This window comes from Manduca sexta, chromosome 17, assembly GCF_014839805.1.
Source record: "Manduca sexta isolate Smith_Timp_Sample1 chromosome 17, JHU_Msex_v1.0, whole genome shotgun sequence".
In the NCBI taxonomy this organism is placed as follows: domain Eukaryota; kingdom Metazoa; phylum Arthropoda; class Insecta; order Lepidoptera; family Sphingidae; genus Manduca; species Manduca sexta.
Window position 1 is genome coordinate 6,975,589 of NC_051131.1, and position 23,793 is coordinate 6,999,381.

The window sequence follows — 23,793 nt, forward strand, 5'->3', positions numbered from 1 at the left end:
AATCCATCAGCTTCTAAATCACCTCGTACTCGTATTTCTGCGTCTGTATAGGTGTCTTGCCATACAAGTTCATTATAAACTATAAAGATTTAATTACGCTGAACTGAAACGCTGACTGACTGCTGGCCTGTCTAGGTTTTACGAACTAACATAGGAAACCCGCCATACACTGCGACGGTGATAATAACCTTGGTTGACTACACTACTTTATAAGCAAACGATAATTTGAACGTAGACAACTTAAATCGACGGTTTATAAGCCCGTTCCAAAGTAAATGTATCCCAGTGTGTTCATGTGTAAATCGAGAATTATTGTGTTGTAAGGTTAAAAACACAGTATGTGTTTTTAAAAAATATTGTAGTGAACCAGTAGAATCAATGCAACGAGAAAACGGAGCATAGAAAGAAACAAGCTCTCCTGTTCGTAAAATTACTTTGTTAAGAAAATCCGATACCAAATGCAATAAACAGTAATACGATGGATTTGGCTTGATAATAGATTTTAACAGTTCATAGTGCATCTATACCATCTAATAGAATCTATATTCTACGGACATTACCATTTACCGTGTATATGGTGATACCGTGACACTAATGTATTTAAAAAGTAGGTACAATTTTCTCTCATGGACCATGTCCATCTGTCGGCGCGGTTCCGGTCAGTTCGCACTGCAAAAACACGCCACTCAGTGCCACCCCTACCTACTTACTTTGTCTTACTACTTACTTACTTTGTTTTACTGACTTTGTCTAAAATTAGCATTTTTTCATTTTTGTTATGAAGTAATTAATTTTCCATCTGCTATTTTGGATGCGCTTGATCCAAACTAAGTACTGTGGGTGCTCTGCTGTGTTAGTCAGCAAGGTGATCTCGATCTCCGTTATATAGGCTATACATAATGCGACAATTTGTCAAACTGTCCTGTGGCGACCTAGTAATGTCCTAGAGATGTAAGCATTGTCAACCATTCTCCATATTGGCATTGGTATGAAAAATATTCCAATAGCCAGAGCCGTAAGTAATAAAAAAAAATTGAACTTGAAAATATAGCAAAATATCGTCAAAGGGAAATTTTTAAGTCAATACTTTTCTGGATTCATATGAATTTATTGTTGAATAGCAATAATCTACGAAAGTATGTGATTGGTTTTTCTAACGTCAATATTTATAAATATTAATGCAGCGAAGTGGTAATACGAACATAACCTCAGTGTTTACGAGAAGATAAAAGATTGTTTTAAATTCTTATACATTATTGTCTTTGAGAATAGGTTGATGATATTATGTTGTTGTGACTAAAGTTTTCTGCACATCTTGCCTTTGTACTGCTATGGATGATGACTGCAAGGAATACAGGAAAAATAAACCACAACAAAAGTTTTATAAGCCTGGTAGTGGACCATTAAGACGTTCAAGTTATGGTTTAGATACAAAAATGGATGTACATGATTCAGATAATAGCGGTAAAAGATATAGGTCGCACTATGGATCGCAGTATTCTATTAATGATGATTTGAGTGATGCACACAGTGAACATTCTGTTTCTAATATTCGCCATAATAATAGAAAACCTGAACAACAGCTTTACATGCCTAGATCAGGAGATTCTGAAGTAGATAAACAGTCTCGAACATCCACCAGGTATGATAATTCTAGTCATTACAACAACAGATCTAATAATACAGATAAACATGGCATGAATAGTGCTGGTTACAATAGAGGATCAAGAAGAGATAGAACATATTATGGAGACTACCACAATAAGGCTGGAGGACAAAATGACATAAACTATAACAGACCATATAGACAGCCTTCAGAAACTAGGTCTATATCACCTACTCACAGTGCTCAAGATCAAAAAGTTCTAGATAGAAATCGGGACAGCAAAAGTATGGAAACATCAGCAGGGAGACACATGTCCTCATCTGGAGGGAAGCCCCCTTCTGGACGAAGAAACTCTGCTGGTTATATATCAGACACATCTAGACCTAAGTATATGGTTAATTTAGACAATATACCTCCAAGATTTAGGAAGAAATTTTTAGAACAATCAGCACACCACAGTGTTGATAACATGGAACAAGCTTGCAGAGATAAGTCCTCATCTAATTACTCATTGCAACCTGCTGCTACTGATGACCATGTCTACAATTCAAACTCAAATTGGTCTCAAACATTACCCTCTAGAGGCAGAGGAAGGTTAAGAGACCATGAAGGGTTTGATAGGGACAAGTTTATAAACACTTACCTAAAAACATATGAAAAACAGAATTCAAGACAGTCTACTCCTAGCAGTTCATATATCAATTTGTATGAGTTTAGTAACACAGATCAAGGGTTTGTAAAGAATAAACCCAATCCAATGAGTAGAAGTACAGAGAGTAAAAGTGAATTTGAGAATGCAGGCAAGTTATTGTGTAATGTCTTACCTTTTAAAATTTTTTGTTTTCTAAAATATTAGTAAGTATAAAAATTGTTTTTTTAGCACAACAAAATGGATTAAACAATATGAAAGTCCAAATACCCTCTCATAGTGACAAACAGAATTATAAACAAGACATAGAATGTGAACCTGACAATGAAACATCCCAGGTGTCTACTACATTATCAGACCTGACTAATTTGGTAAGTTGATGTGTTTAATTAGTGATGGCATTGATGTTGGGCTAGACTAGGATTTGAAGTCAATGTCAAAACTCGAGCCTTGGTTTCTGTTTCAGTCAAAGATAAAACTAATACTTATTTAGACAAGTCAAAATGTCTATTGTATTAATCTAGTGTATGTTTTATGTGGTATTCTTAGTTAAGTGAAATAAAAAACTTCAAACTTAAAAAAATACATAATATTACTATTTTTAATTAATTAATATCAAATAATAATTCATGGACAATACAAAATGTCTTAATCTTGTGAGTAAACTCAAAAGCAACATTAATTTGATAAAAACTACATAATTTTATTGAAAATTAAATATTCAGATTAATATAATAAGCCAATAATAAATTTATGTCTTCTATTAAAATTGCCATGAAAACATTTTCACCAGTAACCAAACAGATCATATGATAAGCAAGTGCAGGATATAAACAGAAAAATAGGAATTAATTCCCTTTTTGAACAAACAGTTAATAAACTGCTGGCAATATGAAGCTATTGTTGACAACAATAAAAAATAACTGCAGAGCAACATGTGCATAGTGCAGTCCTGCTAATATTGGCATCAGCAATTAGAATTGTTTACAATGTCATACTATTAGAGAGTCTTACACTACTATAGGTCTCAATATAATGAAACTGAAGGGAGATTTTTCTTACCTCTCTGACATGTGTTTTTCTTATAAACTGTGTTTTGAGGTATTGTTTGGCATATATTTCTTATCATTGATAAGCCTGCCATAAAGCTAAAATTTGTTATGTACAAAACGCAAATTTTAGGTAGGATATGAGAAAATAAATTACACCAAAATCTAAAAATAATGCTCCTTAATAATTATTGGAGATCAGTTATGTGCCAACTCGGGATAAACACAACTCAAGCTAACTCGAGTTGAAATCCACGTATCTCGAGTTCAACTCGAGTTAAGTAACTCGAGTTAAATGGGTAAAATGAAACGGAGTAATGATTTGTTTTGGGTTAATTTTACAAATGTAATGAGTCACCAGGTGAATTTAAATAAAAAAGGAATTTATTTATTCATCATGTATTTATGTTTTATGTATTTACATAAATAAAGTAAGTATTTATATTAATTAACAACAAAACTAAGTAGTTTTGTATGTTTATTTCTAGCAGTCTTTACAAAATAATATCCAATCAGTCTAACTTTATATCCTAGTTACATAGGTATTTACTTATGGTTTAATTATTACAATAAAAATTCAAAACTTAAAAAAGAACTTAGCTGTTTAACTATTTTATCACAAAACATATTTTGGCAGTTAGCTTATTCATAATCTACGTTGACTGTCCTTTGTACTCAAATAATAGAATAATAAAGTTGAATAGAAATTAATATGTTATCAACAAGTTCTAAGATGGACCATTTACTTATTTACAATGTGCCCATTCATTTGTTACTTAACAGTTGACTGTTGGTCATTCGGGTGATACGCTAGGGCCAGGCGGAAGTATTTAAACTCGAGTTGAAGAGAATTCAACAAGTTATTTCGATTTAAACCCAACTCGAGTTAGTAAATGGAGTTGACACTTCTCTATTCGAGATATTCTAGACTTTAGGATGTCAGAAAATAGGCGGTATATAAAATTGCTTTAAAATCTAGCACAGTGGTGCATGTTACACATGTTATGTAGGCAATATAAAACACCAGAAGATGGATTGCATTGCATATGGTGACACAATATGATTTACGCGTCATGAAATGTACAAACTTTAAAAATTATTTTATTTTATAGGACTGGACAGAAGAAGTGGAAAAAAATATCCAACTAGATGATACATGTGATACATCAACAAGTTTTTCCCAAAACTTAAAAAAATCAAATGCTGAAGAATTGAAACCACAGGAGACAAAAGAATCGAAGCGTAGTGGAAGGTCTAGGCGTAAAGACAGACGGTACAAGTTACACATATTTAGGCTGTGTAATTAAACAATAATTCAATTGTATGAGCCCATTCTGTAAATGTTATTATCGAAATTACAGTATTATATAAAAATTACTGCCTATACCATATAATATTTACATCACGTATTTAAGTAGGATTTCTAGTATGAATAAATTGTTGTCATAGTTTGCTCTCAGATTAGCATTCCTATAAATTTGTAAATTTTTTTGTTTAATTATATGTATTTGAGTGAATGTTAGTAAAAAATAATTATATGCTTATCAGAAGCTCCAGTAGGGGTGTCAGAAATGCTGAGAAGAAAGAAAGAAATAGAAAGGACAGTACTGCTAGTGTGCAGCATGACATGGAGAGTACAAGAAAAGACAGCAATGTCAGTTTGCAAAATGATCTTATGTCATTGAGTTTAAGACGAAGAGAAAGAGAAAGAAGAGACAGTTATAGAAGCAATCGTTCATCCACTATCGGTAACAGCAGAGACGACTTAGACCGGTGGCGCTCTTTACGCTCCTATAGTAGAGAGCAGAGTACTGAAGGGTTAGTTATCATGTTTGTTTATAACATCATCTTTGTATTAGAACCTTTTACAAATTGTCACACGTTTTCTCTTAAGGGGCGATAGACTTTTTTATCTTTTGCGTTCTAAACAGGGAATACCTATAAACTGTAATTGAAAGTAACTAAAATAAAAGTAAGTTATAGATAATTGATATCGACAAAGATGAAATATGTTATTAGTAAAAATAATTATTTTTCGATATTTTTATAGATAAGTTTTTAATATTTTCTATGTTATTGAACTAATTGATTTTGAAAAAATACTGTACTATTAGATAATTCTTGGCTAATTTCGCTTAATTAGTTTATTTGGTACAACTATTCAGAAATATAAACTTACCTCAGCAAACTATTTATTTACAGAAGAATAATGTCCCAATGCAACAGTAGAGATACATCGCTCGGTCGAGCTCTCAGTCCGAGAGATAACGACGGGTTTCGAGTTCCTTCCGCCGTCAATAAACCGGCCGCTTGGTCGTCGATGAGTCAGGTAATACGATATAATATTTAGTCCGATAATACACTTGCAAACGCATTGCTAAAAATGTGGTGCTATTAATACTTACTTGCGTAATTTTAGAAAAATAGTGCACCAGGCAACGGGCGTACGTCTAGCGTGGAACGAGGTCGCCAGTCGCCGGCAACTGTGACCGCGACGGTGGCGAGCGGTGGCGCAGAAGGCGGCGGCGGGCGGCGTTCCAAGCGGCGCTCGGGTCGCCGCCGCGCCCGTGGGGCCGACCCGCCCGCGCACGCGCAGCCCGTCGCGCACGCAGCGCCCGCCGCGCACACCGCGCACACCGCGCCCGCCGCGCACGCCGCGCACGCCGCGCACGCCGCACCCGCCGCCGCGCACGCCGCGCCACTCAGCTGGCGAGAAGAGATCATCGAGTCCAAGAGACTCAGTGCGCATGACAAGTTAGTAGGAAAAAAATACACTCTTTGCTGTACTCATACTTTTATCTGGTTTGAAGCCCAATTAAATTTTTTTTTGTTGTCCTTTAAAAATGTTAAATAATATTATTTTACAGGTATCCAGAGAACCCTAGTCACCGTAATGTCGCAAATAGTAGTGCGTCCGAAAAATCTGAGACTACTAATCATTACCCAGGACTAATAATGCTTCCACAGGGATCTATTACTCATCTGCAAAAAGACTTGGGGTATGTTTATGAAAAAAAAGAAATATATACAGAAGTATATTTGCCATATGCAAATGATTTGATATTATGCTTTCAGACGGGGCCAGGGAACGGAAAATCAAAAAACATTATTTGATCATCAGAATCCATCCAAACCAATCATTGTGCAGACAAGTCCAACGAAAGTAGATCTGAGAATGGAACGAGGTTCGCAAATTACTTATGTTCTATACTGTCATTAATATATTATTAAAGTGACCTTTATTCTAACACTACACATTATATCGTTTTTGAGTAATAGACATTCCAATTATAATCCAGCGTGAAAAAGAATTATTCGGGATAAACAGCAGTTCATGTCGTTTATCCACATTTTAATCAATCGAAATGGACTTAGAGGTTCAGCTGCAAAGGTATAACAGATAGGCAAACGGACAGACAGAATTCTTTTGGCATTTATGATATAATTATAAAGTATGGATTTGAACTATTTTTATTTTCGTCAAATTAGGTATGAAAGAGACGTCGAGTCGCAACACAATGACGTACGACAGTAACGAGGCGGCGCGCGCGGCGCGGCACCGCTCGCTGCTGCAGGAGGTGGACCGCGCCGACGTCATCCTGCAGGCGCACATGCTCAAGGGACCCGTCGGGCTGGCGGACCACTGGAGCGACGTCACCGACACGAGGTAAATATATACAATACAACCACATTTTTACATTGATTCTCATTTAGTTCTGTGATGGCAGAGTGTAATATGTGATCATATCTGCTACATTGGCTCCACAACAGAAATTGACGACAAACATTTTTTTTTTAAATGAATAATGCTTAATTCGATTGTTTTATTTTTGTATTGATCTGCAGCTAGAGAATGCGGTCTTTTGTTGAAATTAACCGTAAGAGGGGACAGGGTAGACTTGTTAGGACTCCTTGCCCAGCATTCAACTTTTACGATTGAGACCCCATTATGACGTCTTTTTCATATTAAAGGCTTGCTTCGTTTTCATATTGTAAATCCATTTTATATTAATATGTGCTCATTAAAAATTTATGTTACAAATTTTAAAGTTGGTATGATTATGTTTGAACTGCGTACACTATGCGTGAGCCAAATGAGCGTCACAAATAAGTTTTCGTATATTTCGAGGTAAATTTTTTTTAATAACTTTTTACGCAGTTTGAAAATGTCGAAGTTATCCGCGAGCATAATTTTACTAATTCTAACCACCTTTGACGTCAAACTCTGGTTATAAGATTCTAAATTATAACCTGTATTATATACGCTTCCAGCTCTGAATGTTCCAATGATCTTTCACCCTTATATTTATTAAATATCATAGTTATTACAAGTAAAAAGTGAAAAGTTATGTTTCCAAAAGTTTTCTTGGCGCGATTTAACCAATAGTTTCCTGCCTACCTCCGTTCATGAGATTTCCAAATGTAACATTGACATACCTGATATTTCGACAACTAACCCCTTATTCATAGACGTTATTTATCTGACGGCTTGGCAGCCTTCGCAGTGCGTAGACATAGGGCTAGTATTATGATACAACTTAAATCTAGCAGGCTGTCAGATAAACAAAGCTGCGAAACAGACATGTTATCACAGTATTGTCTATGAATAAGGGGATTAAAGAATTTAAACGTACATTACCGTAAACCTAACTAGCTACCTCTACTGCCATCAAGTGAGCGTTGTAGTAGAAGAAAACGCTCAAGGGCATTGGCGCCTCTAAAACACTTAACTCCAAATCTTTCTTCGTTGTCACTTTCGTTTCTTTTATAAACAGTCGAGCAGTATTGAATTCCGACCAGACTCAACATGATTAAAAAAATGTTATTGATTGTTACAGAACATTCTTACAAAATGCACTCCAAAGACTATTAATGTCAGACCTGAAGTATTGTCAAGCGGACAATATCGAGCACCAGTTTTGGAAAATATTATACTATAATTTCATTGAAATTTTAAGAAAGAGTTTCCCTCAATTATCAGCTGAAGACAAACCGAAAATAATTAATCTTATAAATATTATCATAGAAGAAGGTAATACGTTTTTTGAGAATCTCGTCCAAATGTTGGAGAAAGCTTATAAATTTAATGTGGACGACTACCTTAACGATAGTCATGCCTTGCCGCCCAAAGGGCTTGGGTACGTTGGCCTCGCTCTCATATCGGTGCAAAAACTGTATGTGTATCTCGGCGACCTCGCCAGATACAAAGAACAAGTGAACGAAACAAACAATTATGCTAAGAGTAAACTGTGGTACACTAAAGCTCAACAAATCAACCCGAAGAATGGAAGGCCATACAACCAACTAGCGATATTAGCAATATACGCGGTGAGTATTACGTGCTGTCATGTTGCAACTGTAGATCGGGTTTAATGGAATGTTTTAGTCAATTAATGATATAATTTATATTGTACGACCCGCCCCGGCTTTGCACGGATGCAATGCTGATACTAAATACACTACAGAAAAACTGTGAACATTGTATATAAAAACATAGCGGCCCGCTCTGGTTTCGCACGGGTATAACATAACAAAATAACAGTATTTCTCCACTATTTAATGGATGTTATTATACATATAAACCTTCCTCTTGAATCACTCTATCTATTAAAAAAACCGTATCAAAATCCGTTGCGTAGTTTTAAAAATTTATGCATACAAAGGGACATAGGGACAGAGAAAGCGGCTTTGTTTTATACTATGTAGTGATTAGGTTTAAATTTTTATTTTTGTCAAAGATCCAGTAATATTTGAATCGGAAACACAGTGTTTCATGTGATTTAGTAACATTAAAGAAAACAATAAAATATAAAAAATAACCATATCAAGTTACATAGCTTCATGAGTGGTATAGAAATTATTAACCATATATTACATAATATCATAATATGCAGTAGCATTGAGTGTAAAGAGCATTTGTCACAATGATTTTACTTTTTATTTGTTTTTCTTACTATCAATTGTAACACAATTTATAATTTACAGAGAAGAAAATTAGATGCGGTTTACTACTACATGAGAAGTTTAATGTCTTCGAATCCCCTCCAGTCAGCAAGAGAAAGTTTACAATCGTTGTTCGACGAAAATAGAAAAAAGGTATGTCGTAATCTAGTTTTTGCTGTAAATAAACTTTTAATTTATAAGATTAGTCATTGTTTACAACATATCCACCTGCATGGTCTGACTCTAGAGTACCTCATATAAATATGAGCCTTTGTTTTGCTCCATGAAATGTTTTAAAAGCGCTGATAAATAAAATTAACGGTTATTTATTTATGTTTTTATAACTGGGAATTTAAAATTGGGCAGTCACCCTCCAATAAAACCTATCGGATACATATAATAAAGAAGAGCATTTTAAACAGTATGAAGCTGCGGAGAGGAAGCGACGTGCGGTTGCCGAAGGCGGCCGCAGCGGGGAGGCGGAGCGCGCCGGAGCGGGCGCGGCGGGCGCGGCGGGCGCGGCGGGCGCGGGCGGCGAGGTGTGGCTGCGGCCCGGCGAGCGCCGCGCCGGCCGGGCGCCGCGCGCGCCGCACGACCCGCTCGCCAACATGTCGTCTGTTGAGGTAACATTAGGCTTCGTTTACAGCCGTTATTTATATTAGGTTCCCAATCTCAACCTACAATTTGATTCCGAGAAAGAACCAATCAAAATGAGTCATTTCTAAACATGTAAAAACCTTTGGGCTGTTTGGTAAATTTTTGAGATAGATGGAAGGTATTGTAGTTAGATCCTCGATATATCCCCTGAAAAGTGTAGATTGGTATCTATGTACTGTAATGGAACCATGGTTTGGGAATGGAACCGTGTGGGAATTAAATAATAAAAATGTCAAAAGTATTGTTATCGATAAGCCGCCAATGATATGTGTTTCATTTTCAGTGTTCATTAACTTACAGTTTACTCAAAACAATTATAATAGGGTACCGGACTCATTTTTGTTCTTTACTATTATCGAATATTTACACATTATAAATTATAACACAGAAAGAATTATTAAAATCCGGTAAAAAATCAACAAGTTATAAGTCTTTGAATTTCGGTGGAAAGGGTAATTTACAAGAAACAGAAAAGAGACGAAATGCCCACATGTGACGTCATTGGGAATTATGACGCGTGCGAAAGAAAGAGATGAAGCGATATCCCCACAACGCGCCCACTTCTGTACATTATAATATTTTAAATATGAATTGCTCGCTCATTTTTTAACCAATTTTTATGCAGTTTTCGCAGCAGTGTTTCTTTTTCGTATTATTAACCATTACATATAGAATAATGTACAAAATCAAGCATAGGCCGGTCCCCTATTTATATATGAGTATAGGTATTATCTATTATTTTATTGGAATTTTGGACCTATGAAAGTAAGCTAATTTATACACATGTTGTGACGTAAGTAATGATCCAACTGTTTTATTTTTGTTGAACAATTATTGATGAGTTTTTTTTTGTTGCAGCTGAACAAGAATTTTATTACAAGTTATTTACATGTGCATGGAAAACTTATAACAAAAATCGGGTGAGTGAATGACAATTACATATTATATTTTAAAAAATAGTTTATTTTAAGTGCATAGTGTTTCAAAAGGATTAATAAAATTTTTCGTTGAATAGCAACTCAGTGTCAGGTCTTTACAAAATTTTATAAAAAAATTACTTCAAAACTATTATTCAATATTTTTTTTTACTTCAGACTTTGAAAGGTATTAGACTAAGCTTTTACTTAGGCTTTTCTTATTTAATTATTTATAAATTGCTTTTAACTTTCGTATCAAATAGTTCTAAATGTATAGGTGACAAAGTGGAAAACAAATATTGGTATTTATATTATTAATACAACTAAACTCAACTTTGCATGCTAAATATTACCTTCTATATTTTATTTACAGCTTCGGAAGGTTAAGCATGTTTTATTTCACATTTTTTTCCCTATAACAGTATGGAAACGTTCTATGAGTGTGCGAGTTTGATGCTGCGGCAGTTCCGCGCGTTGTTACACCGCCAACCGCTGCCGATGCCCGCGGCCAGGCTTCTGCAGTTGACTGCGCTAAACATGTTTGCGGTGGAAACTACTGCTGCCCCACTTAAAGGTAAGATTAAAGTATTACGATGGGTTACTGGTTGAACACGCAGGTACAGTTTAAGGCGTCCTTTCCGTCCTGTCCTTCAGGAGCTGAAAACAAACAGAAGTCGCAAATACGTCTAAAAATGACATCACAAAAACTATTCTTACATGGAGTAGTTTGACACGCAGCGAATAAGTCATTCTATGGATGTTGTACCGCATTAAATTATCACGTCTTGTATAATTAGGACATACTTTAAACGAAGCAAAATGGACATTTTATCAAATATTCAATCGGATATTGTTTAGTATAATTAACTGAATAAATTGTACAGTTTATTACAGGGAATGATACGTCCATGTATAGAGTGTTGTAAATTGAGGTTTATTTTATACGAGCACAGCAAATTGACCCAATGCACGTGATGGTGTGCGGAGTGGCGGGTTCAGATAGAATGTCGACTGACGGGAGATAACCTCTCAGATAAACGAAGCCAGTCGACACAATTGTGCCGGTCTGTTTGATCAGGACATCCACAGGCTGATCCCGGAAAGCGATACACTTACGTAGGCCACCATAGCGGGGTATAGTTACCCTAATTTCAAGTTTTTTTTTTTTGATAACTTGTTTAGTGTAACACAGATATATTTAATTTGAAAAAATATTTTAAATTTACTTTGTGTCTGACTATAAATGAGTAAAAAAAAACTTATTATTATTATCTAAAAACTTCATATGCTAAAGCCTAGTTTAGACTAACAAGTTCTCGCAGCAACGGTACCGTTCCGCCACGGTATCTCCTGCCTGTCGTAAGAGGCGACTAATTGGGGCTTAGAGAGAGAGTCGCGGGGTGAGCAGTGGGAGCTTCTCGCTCGTCTACGGCGACTCTGAGGTGGACGACAATGCGGATAGGTCTTCCGATGTCGTAGACTTCAAAGGAGTCATTTAGCATGTGGGGGCATCTTAGCCTCCTTCAATTAGAGAGGTGCCGCAATGCGGTATAGCGCTGGGACGGTTCCGAGATACCCCGGGGCCGTCCTGTATGCGCCGAAGAAGGTCACCGCGGGTTTTGGTTGGTATGCCGGTGTAGGGTATACAGGGGTTAGGGACTCGGTCCAATGTTCACTCGGATGATGTTATACTCCCGAGTGTCGACATTGGTCCGCCAGACCGGTGAAACCAAGATAACCATTCCAATGACCCTCCAAGTGGTGGTAGCGACAACGCGTTTTTCCCCGCGAAAAAAAAAGGTTAGCGAACCTTTTGCCTGATTTTACCGTATCTAATATAAATGCTCTTTGGTCTGATTGTAAATGTCAGGACCGCCTTTAAACACTACCATACTCAACCAGATCTTTGAATTACAAAGCACTACGTGGCATTCCACTGCGCTGGCCATCCTGAGACATAATATATTTCATAATTCTCTGTTATGAAAAATAATATCAGCCCTGTATTATATACTGCCTATTGCTAAACACGGGTCCTCCCTTACTACTGAAAGGGTTTTTTGGGTGGCTGAGCCTTGATTCAGCACGCTGACCTAGTGTGGGTTGGTTGACTTCACATACTTTCGAAATTCTTTTAGAAAACTTTCAGATATGGTTCCCTTACGATGTTTTTCTTCACCATTCTTTACTATGCCCAGTAATTACGCTGGTTACAATATCCTTCAAACAGAAACAAATTGTACATACATATTGTGGGTTTTTCGAAATATACATAGCGTTTATTTACTTTTCAGTAAACAGACAAATGGAATTCATATAAAATACAATCACATAAACAATTTATTTTTAAATAGATTTTAGTAATAATTCTTAAAAATTTTGATCGAATTGTGTTGTTATATATAAGGGCCATTATGTATAAATTGTATGTACACCGTGTTTGAGCAATACACTCTAGAAAAATTATAATGAAATCTATTGGCAGAACTGCACAATATCTTATAAATTTCATATAAACATTATTTCATGAACCTCGAATTAACAAGTTATCAAGTGATGCTCGCGGCTCTATCGCGCCCCTGATGAAAAAGTCCCGAGGCTTCATGGTGTAACTTGTGAGATAAAAATTGCTTATGCGTATATTATTGGAAAGGTGTGTAGCCTTGTGCTAAATTTCATCTAAATTCGTTTAATAATTTCTGCTTATGTTTGGGCTGTAGCTCACGGCCCCGTCGATTGCTAGGGCTCCCAGTCCATATAAAAAACAGTAGACAATATATAGTTGTTGTTTGTGTTTCCCTCATATTGATAGATTTCAATTATTTGAATAATAAGCAGGGTCCTAAACTAGAATAAGCCCAGGCCCGACTCTCGGTCTGCCTCTGTAGTAGGCAGCAGGAACTAATAGCATCACAGACACCAGCAAATGTTAATGGTGATAATTGTAATTGATTTCACATTTTGTTTATTGTTTTGTGTAATTGTTTACACAAAATTATCTGGTCTATATTACTATTACTAAATTATTAAAAGATGGTCTAGACCCATGTCTAAACACTTCCAACTACTGTGTAGTGTGTACCAATTGCAGCGACAGAGGCTTCATGAATATAAATATTCATAAATAAATTGAGGTACTGTATATGTGGACATTATCTATCTATAGGTACTAGATATGAAAAGCTTAAGAGGTTTGTTTGAACGCGCCAATCCTTCCGTTGTGTGTGCTGCGTAAACGGTTAAAGTTACGCAACAATAATGTATGACAGAATTGTTCCTTTTAAAAAGTTCTAAAAACATATTATAAAACAAATTCCCCCGCCGTCTACTTGTCTGAGCGTGATAAATTTAAAAAATTACCCCATGGATTTCCATGAAATTTGGTATGGTGATAGTTTGCGACCCTGGAAAGGACATAGGCTATTTTCTATTCATGGAAATATGTAGCGGGACTTTTATCCCTGAAAATTTTTCATGCGGGCGAAACCATGAGCACAATGTAGTAATTAGTAAAGTTAGTTAGTTAATGATTTTTAATTATGACACTTTTAAAGTGATAGGTAAATCCTTTTCATACCAGCATATTAAACTTTATCTTTTCGTTTTTGTAAATGCGACTGCAACGTATTAATAATGTCATAAAAAATAGTATTACAAGTAATTGAAATGTGAGTGCTGAGGTATTCGGTTTACGAAATTAACATGGTGAGCTTGTAAATGTAGCTATTTCCTGCGGCGTCCGTCCGGGCGCAGTAAAGGTTTGTAATTACAAATTACAAGTTATCGGAGGTTGATGCACTGTGGGCCGCGGTGAGCAGTGCGCGATCCCGCCGCGCCGCGCCCGCGCTTCTACCGCGCTTACCACAAATGCACACATTTGATGGAGACAGGTTCAATAAACTGTACGCTGCGACGGCACGGTGACGACCACTGTTCTGCGCCATTACATATAATCATGTTTTAGATTATTATAGAAAAAATATGGCATGCAGGCCCTTAATTGCGCCATTCGACAATGCGTTGCCCTCAGGCGCCTCTTACTTCGCAAAAATTTTGAGAAATAAATCTGATAAACGTCGTAACCAGTAAAAAAAACACATTAATCAGACAGAAATAACATTTAGGAGTGGAGGAGGAAATACAAAGCTTTAAGGTTTACATTAAATCTGACACCATGAAAGCAATTTTTTGCACTAAAGTTAGTTGTTGCAAACAATTTTTCATTGTCACAACTAACTGTTACAAAATAACAGTATGTTTTTAGTTTTATCACAAGTCTTACTTCATTTGGCAATAATGAAAGCAGCTCACATAAATTTAAATCGGAAGTGTGAGAAAAAGAAGTGATAAGTAATATTTTATAAAGTAAATAACATTTCCACAAACGACTGAATAACGTTTTCAGACTGATTTTATCCGATGAAACTGTTTTTTACGTATGGACCATACGTTATTACAAATGCTTAGCAGCAAACAACTGCGCTTAATATTTACGGCGTACAGCTTCGCAAACGCCATTCCCAGGAACGCATCCGTAATTGGAGGTAGTTTAACGGAAAGGATTCGATCCACGATAACATTTATTGATTAGTTGGTGTATAAATTCAAACATTTCGTTGGCTAACTAATCTGTTGGTCTCGTTTGGTTGGCGTGTTATAAAGTAAGAATAGAGATGTATTGCACAGTTGCCCTGTAGGAGAGCGGATAGATTTGACAATAATGGCCATATATTAAGATTCATACAAGTTTTAGAAGCGTGTGGTTTGGATCCTTTAAAACTTTATATTTACACGGAATATTGATAAAAGAGTGTATGTGCGTCATTAACGTAACTGTTCATGAGGGTCGGGCGTATTGCATTCCCAGGTCTAATCCGTGCAATGTATATTTAGACCCAACTATTTTTATCCGGCCGGCCCCGGCGGACCGATGAGCTAGCTGTCTGGGGATACTGGTTACCTACTGCATAATTTAATAACATTGTGCGACAGCTCGGTACATTTATAACATTGACGGGAACAATCCAATCGTTTGATGTTTTGGTTAAGGAAATACAATATTATGGTTTATTCCATAAATTATATATAGTATAGTAGTTTATTTCAATTATGGGAAGGGTAACTTGAACCTATGGTTATTTAATTAGCCAGCGTTTGCGGTTCTGATAGGAAAGAGTAAGGATGGGAGAATGCTGACGGCTAGGCAACGTGGATGACGGCAGGTGGGGGCTTACCCCTAGATTAAATACAAGTACATATTTTTGTGAAATGTTTCGGATTCGGACTCCCTTCCCCCCAAAATTGAAAGCTGGCTACGCCTTTAGCTGATGACTAAGTACTTAGACGAAATAGTTTTCGTGCTCCGTGATGAAATAGCTTTAGCTAATTCCGGTGGAACCTGATCGTTTACACATGCAGATTATTGCCATGAACTTTGTATGTGTTATGACTGAGGGTCCCGACGATCCTCACGTATTAACACGTTCATGTAGACACGCGTGTCGATTAATGCACGCACACACACGGCGTTATGTTAGTTTTTACTTTTTGCCGTCTCTATAGTAACATCTTCAATTTACAATTCTTACGAAAGCTTGTCATCGTGTAAGTAGGTACTTTATTGCGCGTGTCATGCGTAAAAGAGCATTCTTTATGCTCTTCAAAGTAATAATTTTATTCGTTTTGGTGTAAGTGAGGTGAAGGTTGTGACGAGGAGTCGTTATGCATGACTTTATTTTTATGAATTCTTGGCATATTAATTATTTACTTTATGCGTAATGAGACGAGCCATTATTTCATGTAACTGAGGTCAAATGAAAGTATTTCAATATGATGTCGTGATAGTTTTGCGACTTATCGTAATAAAATCATGGCTATACACAAATTGATTACCTTTCCCAAGACTAAAATCCTTAGAGACCAAACGCGATTCTTTTTCCTATAGCAAAAATCTCCGTTCTTGGAGGCTTTTCTCCGGGAAGGCCCAGACGGCCACGTGTAAAAGTTGGGAACTATTTTTAAGTAATTTGAATATATTTTGCTATTGTTATTTTGTATTGCCTCAGTAGGCAAATGGTAAAGGGACCATCTGATGGGAAAGCGGCATTCGACGCCCTTAAGTTAAGTTAAGACCCTTGGAAGTTGAGCAATGCCGGCGTCACAGTCAAACCGCTGCCCACCGGGTGGCCATTTTTTTTAAGCCTCATTTAAAGAAGGACAGGTCAAAACGCTCGGGACACACCGATGCAACAAGTTAATTCCATAGTTTGCTGGCAAGTGTATAATTATATTTGTATTCAAATAGACGGAAGCGGCGGTGGCGAGCGATCAGCGTGGCTGGAGTGCGCTCTGGGCGTGTCGCTGCTGATGTTCGGCGCGCTGGTGGAGCGCTGCTGCGCGCTGCTGCCGGAGCCGCAGCACACGCAGCACCACGCCGACGCGCTCATACTGCTGCCTGCTATTAAGGTGATCATCCATCTTCGACACCAAATAGTTCATTATTAAACATAGTGTCAATATTCCATTATGAAATCTGTCTAATTTTGGATTCAGTATTCGATTCCATTTATCTGTCCATGTGCAGGGCGCGCATATTAGGTTTTTATTTCAAAGCAGGCGGCAAGCAAACATTAAATTAGTCAGTGCTAACTGTTAATAGGAAACCGTTACCCCAAAGTCGAAGTAACTTACTAATCCGGAAGTGCATTACGTGTACATGTAATTTTCTAGTAGAACTGCCTATCCTGTATGTGATGATAGGATAGTATACTATAATGTGTAGTTTGTCAACAAGTTTATAGCGGAAGGTAATGCCGTTATATAAACTTGTCATTTCAAGTGCAGAATAATTAGTACTTTGCCAGGTATTTCGTATCATAACAAGTGTGAAATAAATGCAGCTATTTTATATTATAGCAGTTCAAATTGAATGGCTGAATTTGAAATTGTATTATAATGGCTGCGGTTATTTGTTATAAGAAGCACTGTATGGGACTGTGAGTTAAATATGATGATATTTAATTACTAAAAAAAGTGAAGATATTGGAAATTGTATTGTGGCTGTGGTCTTTTAGAAAGCTAACGAGCATTTTTCTTGGTTTTATAACTTAATCGCTTATGTAAGGAAATTAATAATTATCAATTTTGTCAAAATGCTTTTTTTTTCATTATAAGATTCTATTTCCGTTTTCAGGTGTGGTCCGACTGGATGTTATGTCACAGTAGCATATGGAATCCACCACCGACATTCGACAATTTTGATACAGAGTATGTATACGGCATATTACGATATATGTGATGCATATTGTGTACTAATCAATTTCAAATACATTAATATTGTATTGTATTATTATTTCCACAGAAGTGAAAACGACCCTTGGGATTGGCTCGCCAAACTTATGAATATTCTCGAAAAATTAGACGACAAATCAATAGATTTAGAAAATGAACCAAAAGAAGGTGAGACAAAAAGAAATATTGTTTATAACTTAAAATTGTATATTTTGTCTCATAATCTACATTGACGATGAGCACGTTACCCTAATGGGCTAATGTAAATAAGCAATGTGTAATGCACGTGGTGTGTGTCGCGTGGCGCAGGGTACGTGTGCGTGCGGCTGGGCGAGGACGCGTCGCTGGGCGGGTTCACGCCGCTCATGTACATGGAGCCGGGCGCCGCCTACTGCGCGCCCGCCGCGCCGCTGCAGCGCGCCGAGCACGCGCTGCGCACCAGGAAATTGCTCTTCTTCGGCACCGAGTGCGTAGCGCCACCGCCACCACCACACACTACTACCAGACCTGATAACTTTCCGACTCAATCCTACGAAGTCTTATATTACCTACCAAAAAAAAAAAACAAAATTAAATTCTCGTGGTATGATATTTGTAACACCTTACAGAACCTGAGAAACCCACTTTAGTAGTCCAAATAGGTGTGTCGGGTTCTGGGATCAGCCTGTGTATATACGGTTTTGAACGGCCCTCCATAATGGTGTCGCATGGCGACGGAATAAAATTCCTCGTCAATTAATACTCTTACCTTAACGCCACTCCATCATGAGACATTATGGAGTTACTTTGCTATGCCATTGGATAACTTATATGGTCAGTCAGCAGATGCTGTTTCTTAGATCGATATAGTAGATTCGATTATTAATTATTCTATTCTTTCATCTATTGTAATGTTTATGTAGGTACCTGGTGGGCGTGGAGCCGCCGGTGCTGCGGCTGGAGTATCCGGCGGAGGCGCCGCCGCGTTACGTCAGCGCAGTGCAGCGCGCACAACCCCACCACCCCCCACTGCGGAATTTGGTAAGTTTCCTTCATTTTTGCCTGGTATAGCTATTTATGTCGAGTCTTTCAGCTGTTCCAATCATGAGAGATAATTTGATTCGGTTAAAATTGATTGTAGAGTTCAATGAGATTATGATTATATTCATATAACAAAAAACAAAACATTTTCATTAACCTGTTTTTGTATGCGATGTCACCATTTTAACCTAGATTCAACAGTTTTACTAAAACCTTGATTAATTTAATTAAAATTCCTTGTTACGTGAATTACAGTAAAATGTACTTAAAAAATACAATTAATACGATTTTCCCTATAATACGTCATTTACATCGGTCTTTGCATCTTCAATCATGTGTTCGTCCATTTTGTCACGTTTAATAGCATTTGCCTTTCCGCTCAATAATTCGCTCCCCGCTACCGCGTGAATTAGGGAGTGCCACAGGTTCTGAAAAAACAAACATTCGCCAGAAAAAGAGGCGATAAACATTTCTCACCCGAGCTGCCTTCTTAACGCCTGCTAATGCAATTAGATTTTATATTTTAATTATAACTTGTTACAGACGGAAGCATCGGAAGAGGAAGGCAGTGCGACCGAGACGGGCAGCTTCCCCGCCAGCAGCGACGTGCTGGAGTCGGCCGGCGCGGACGAGGCCACGCGCTCGCTGCTGCGGCGCAAGGAACAGCTCGAGACCAGGAAAGCGACCATCGAACGTCATCGACAACGAATGCAGGTATGCGATTGTTTATAGGGTTTATATAAGGGGCAAATTAGGGGCAAATTAACTGTTAGTTGGGGAAGGTGTTTCAAGGTTTATTGGGGGTTCATTCTGTTTTAATTTACTTATATTTCGAGACATGTATTATGTTGTCTAATTTCCGGGTGCATTACGATGATTTGTTACTGCCGTTCATTAAGATGTGGTGTGGTGGTGCGACCGTAAGCGGTCGCACCATTGTATGAGCATTAGGTACGTATGGCTGTGCTCGTTTTAAATTAAACTAGGTACCAAAAAGTTGTGTTAACACTTGCGGTGCGTACGCAAGGGTTTGGTAATTTGATTTAAAAAAAACTTCAGTTGCAAACATTTATTTTAATGCCGTTATTAGGAGATTCTGCGCACGAGTTCTGTAGATGTGGCTATCGAGGTGCGTCCGCGATGGTTGGTGCCCGACACGAACTGCTTCATCGACCACCTGGTGCTGATACGCGCCATTGCCACAGCTCCCTCGCAGCCTTACACCCTCGCCGTGCCTCTTGTCGGTGAGCAAAAGTTTTATAAGAAACACTGTTTAATCATACTCATATAAAACAGAACGGTATATTTCTGGCCGCACATTTGTAACAGAAATTGGCAATTTGAACGAATTTATAAATGATTACCAATAATAATTGAATGATGTTTGTTGTGTAGTTTTGACCGAGTTGGAGGGGTTGTGTAAATGTTCCCGTGTGGGCGGCGCGGCTCGCGAGGCGCTGACGTGGCTGACGGGCGGTGCGGGCGGTGCGGGGGGCGCGGGGGGCGCGGGGGGCGCGGTGCGGCTCGCCACCACGCGCGGCTCGCTGCTCGCCTCGCGCGCCTTCACCGCCGAGCGCGACCACGAGCGCGCCACCAACGACGACCGCGTGCTCGCCACCGCGCTCAACTTGCACGCCAACGTGTCCGCCGATGCCGGTGATCTATACGATATCTTCTATCCTATCTTCCCAGTCGTTCTACTAAATTGCCCTTCGAACCTTGATTGATTGAGAATCACGTCTCATTTAGAGGCACAAAACTGTCTAACTGATGTCACCGAAAGATTCTTAAATAACATAATATTATAAACGCTTTCAAATAAATGTAGTAAACCTTTAATTTTGGCAACCATCCCTTTTTCTAGATTGACTAAAACAATTATACAAAGGCTATTTAAGTAGATAATTTTTTGTGTACAGACGCATTTAGCATCAACGCTCTAGTATGAAAATAGTGCAATTGATTATAATGTAACATCCGCGTTCGCCAGGCGCGCGCGTGGAGGAGGGCGGCGGCGACTCGAGCGCGCGGCGCGAGGTGGTGCTGCTCACCGACGACCGCAACCTGCGCGTCAAGGCGCTCGCCGCCGACCTGCCCACGCGCGACCTGCCCTCCTTCGTGCAGTGGGCGGGCTTGCACCCAGACGACATCAAGGTAACGATGTCATAAACATCATTATTTTATTATTCGGACATGGCGAACTGACTATTACTTCATATCGTAAGAGTAGACACTCTATCTGTATCCCACTTCGCTAGAGATGATTATTCCACCCCGGTCTACACAGTTATGCCGGCCTTTTTGAAAACAAACACATGTATGGATTACCTTAAAGGTCATACAATATACACCATGAATCTAGCATCGGCAATCACATAAATTAATGCATATGCGTATTAGCGGTTGCTTCGACGCTGCGTCATGTTTTGGCAACCAGTTTATTCATGGGGTCAAAGAGCGCTATATTGAGCTTCCGATAAGCAATTAAATTGCTAGACACGATTGTATATTGTGCGTGTTGTGACCCTGGTGATGTGTTTTGGCAAATCTCCAAATTGATGACATTTCGAGTCGAATAACAGACAACATGAAGGTGTGTAAGCAATACTAATCACTCGTAACTACTGGTTACGATAGATCCCGCTTTTCAACAATATTTTTTCTGATTATCGCCACGTCGACCGAAGGTCTGTCCAGTGTCGAACGGCGTATATTCTCGTTGCAATGCTCACCGCACAGAGGGCCTAACCTGTGCGGGTTCTGAAAATATTCTGGTCATTAGAAACCTTATTCGCCCAGCCTCATCGCGTTGTGTGGCGGATGACTCATTATTGTTGATTTCCGTATTATATAAAAGCAAGCTCGGTCTAAAGATAATGTGGATGTCATCGCGGTTTTTAATGTGGTAAAAAAAACGGGCGTATCCATATACGCCATTTGTCCATACAAAGGATATTATGTTTGTTCTTCCGAAATTGTTTCATGTAGAGCGGTGTTGACCACCTAGTATGACAAAATCCTTGCCACTGCACAGTCGGTATAGAGTATAGACGTTGTTATTGAGGTTTAAGGTGTAGTTTTAACCTGTTTGTTTGTTTCAGAAATCGCAGTCGGTAGACGATGACACCGCGAAATGCAAATGATGCAACACGTGATATGTATAAGTGAAATAGCTCTCGGGTCATGATTTTCATAACTAGTGATGTGGAACGTGAGCGATGGAAGTTATTAATAAGTATAAGCACGGCGTCGTTAGCGGCGCTGGTCTCGAGCGGTGGCGAACGGCCGCGTCACGTCTAATTACATAGTATAGGATTTGATTAGAGTAAGTAAAGTTAATACACCAATAGTTGGTTAAAATAAATGAATTTGTTAAGCGCTATAGGATTCCACCTTCGTGTTCCTGGGCTATTTTGTTATTTTTACGAATATTTTTTTTACTAAGTAAGATTTAGATAAATGAAATTCAGTGTCACTGAACTATTGTTTTTATTTACGTTTTTTTATAATGTATCAACTATATTTTTTAATTTTTTGTAGGTAGGTAATCATAATAAAGTATGCAAGTCCCACGAGTGTCAACATTTCGAGCACAGCTCTGAGGTCACGCATATTTCTTTCAACGACTTACCACAAACTGTGGTGACTAAGTTGTTTGCATGCGATTTATTAAAAAAAATGCTAAGTACATGATTGTAAATTCTAGGTTTTTGTTAATATCCTCGTGCCATTAGTTGTATTTCAGTGGAATGAAGGATGTTATGGTAATATAATATTATAGTAGTTGGCTTTATAAATACATTAAAAAAAAAGAAATAAAAAAAGAAAAATATATTTTTTTCTGTTAGAAAATATTGAATCATTATTTTGTTATGATACAAAGTACAAAAATGGACATTTTGATAGCACCGTGTTTTTCGAGTTTATATTGAAGTTACACGATGAACACATTTCCATCACGGATCCGTATTATATTTCAAACGTTTATCTCTTTATAATATTAAATATTATGCTGTATTATCGAAATATGTTTGTAAGCTTTTAATTCCAATAGTTTTATATTGAATAACTCGCGTAGTGAATAATATTGTGTTGCTGAAGGTTTTACTTAAATTTTTACCTATTACAAAAATCTCAAATAACGCATGTCAGTATGTAATTCATGAATATAATTTTTATTGATAAATGAGAATATTGTATAAATTGTAATAATTATTGCGTCGTTAATGTTTATTAAATCGTGTCCTCTATTATTTTTGAAACTTTCGTGAAGTTACTTTTGTCTTAATCATGACCTATTAAAATAAACTATGAATCACTTCAAAGACTAATATTGTTTCGTTTTTAATTTTTATTATCCTTATATCATCTTTTTTTCCTTATACACCTTAAATATATACTGCATGACTCGCTCATACTCTGCATGTGAGCAAGAAAATGGCATATGGGCGTAACCAACTTTTATTTCAGGAAAAATCCCAAAAATCTTTCCCCTGGGGGAAGGGTCAAAGCGAAAATTTCATGGAAGTAATTCTAGTAAATTAACACAAGTGAAAATAAAAGTATGTACTTGTATTGCATTACAAACCGCTCCCGCTTATTTATACAATGAAGGGACACCAAATACAGAGAGATGAGGGTAGACTCGGGGTCTAGCGACTG

General features: G+C 37.7%; 1 protein-coding gene across 3 annotated transcripts; it reads left to right on the forward strand.

The window, feature by feature from the left end:
* Nucleotides 1-986: 986 nt before the first annotated feature.
* On the forward strand, nucleotides 987-23,462 carry LOC115449074 (telomerase-binding protein EST1A). 3 transcript variants are annotated; one of them, XR_005112472.1, is made up of 25 exons: nucleotides 989-2,406; nucleotides 2,487-2,626; nucleotides 4,417-4,577; nucleotides 4,853-5,122; nucleotides 5,507-5,633; nucleotides 5,724-6,058; nucleotides 6,172-6,303; nucleotides 6,380-6,489; nucleotides 6,794-6,971; nucleotides 8,143-8,632; nucleotides 9,290-9,400; nucleotides 9,670-9,870; nucleotides 10,763-10,824; nucleotides 11,244-11,395; nucleotides 17,126-17,286; nucleotides 18,014-18,087; nucleotides 18,182-18,279; nucleotides 18,421-18,577; nucleotides 19,014-19,131; nucleotides 19,675-19,845; nucleotides 20,222-20,375; nucleotides 20,527-20,787; nucleotides 21,122-21,285; nucleotides 22,233-22,456; nucleotides 22,672-23,462. XR_005112472.1 is itself a non-coding variant. In XM_037439602.1 (24 exons), the coding sequence occupies exons 1-24, from the start codon at nucleotides 1,332-1,334 to the stop codon at nucleotides 22,272-22,274; spliced, it is 4,941 nt and encodes a 1,646-aa protein (XP_037295499.1). In that variant the 5' UTR covers nucleotides 987-1,331; the 3' UTR covers nucleotides 22,275-23,462. The 3 variants fall into 3 exon arrangements, 2 of the variants coding, with proteins under 2 accessions (XP_037295499.1, XP_037295498.1); XM_037439602.1 differs by having other exon boundaries at nucleotides 987-2,406; nucleotides 4,856-5,122; nucleotides 22,233-23,462; XM_037439601.1 differs by having other exon boundaries at nucleotides 22,233-23,462.
* Nucleotides 23,463-23,793: the final 331 nt, after the last annotated feature.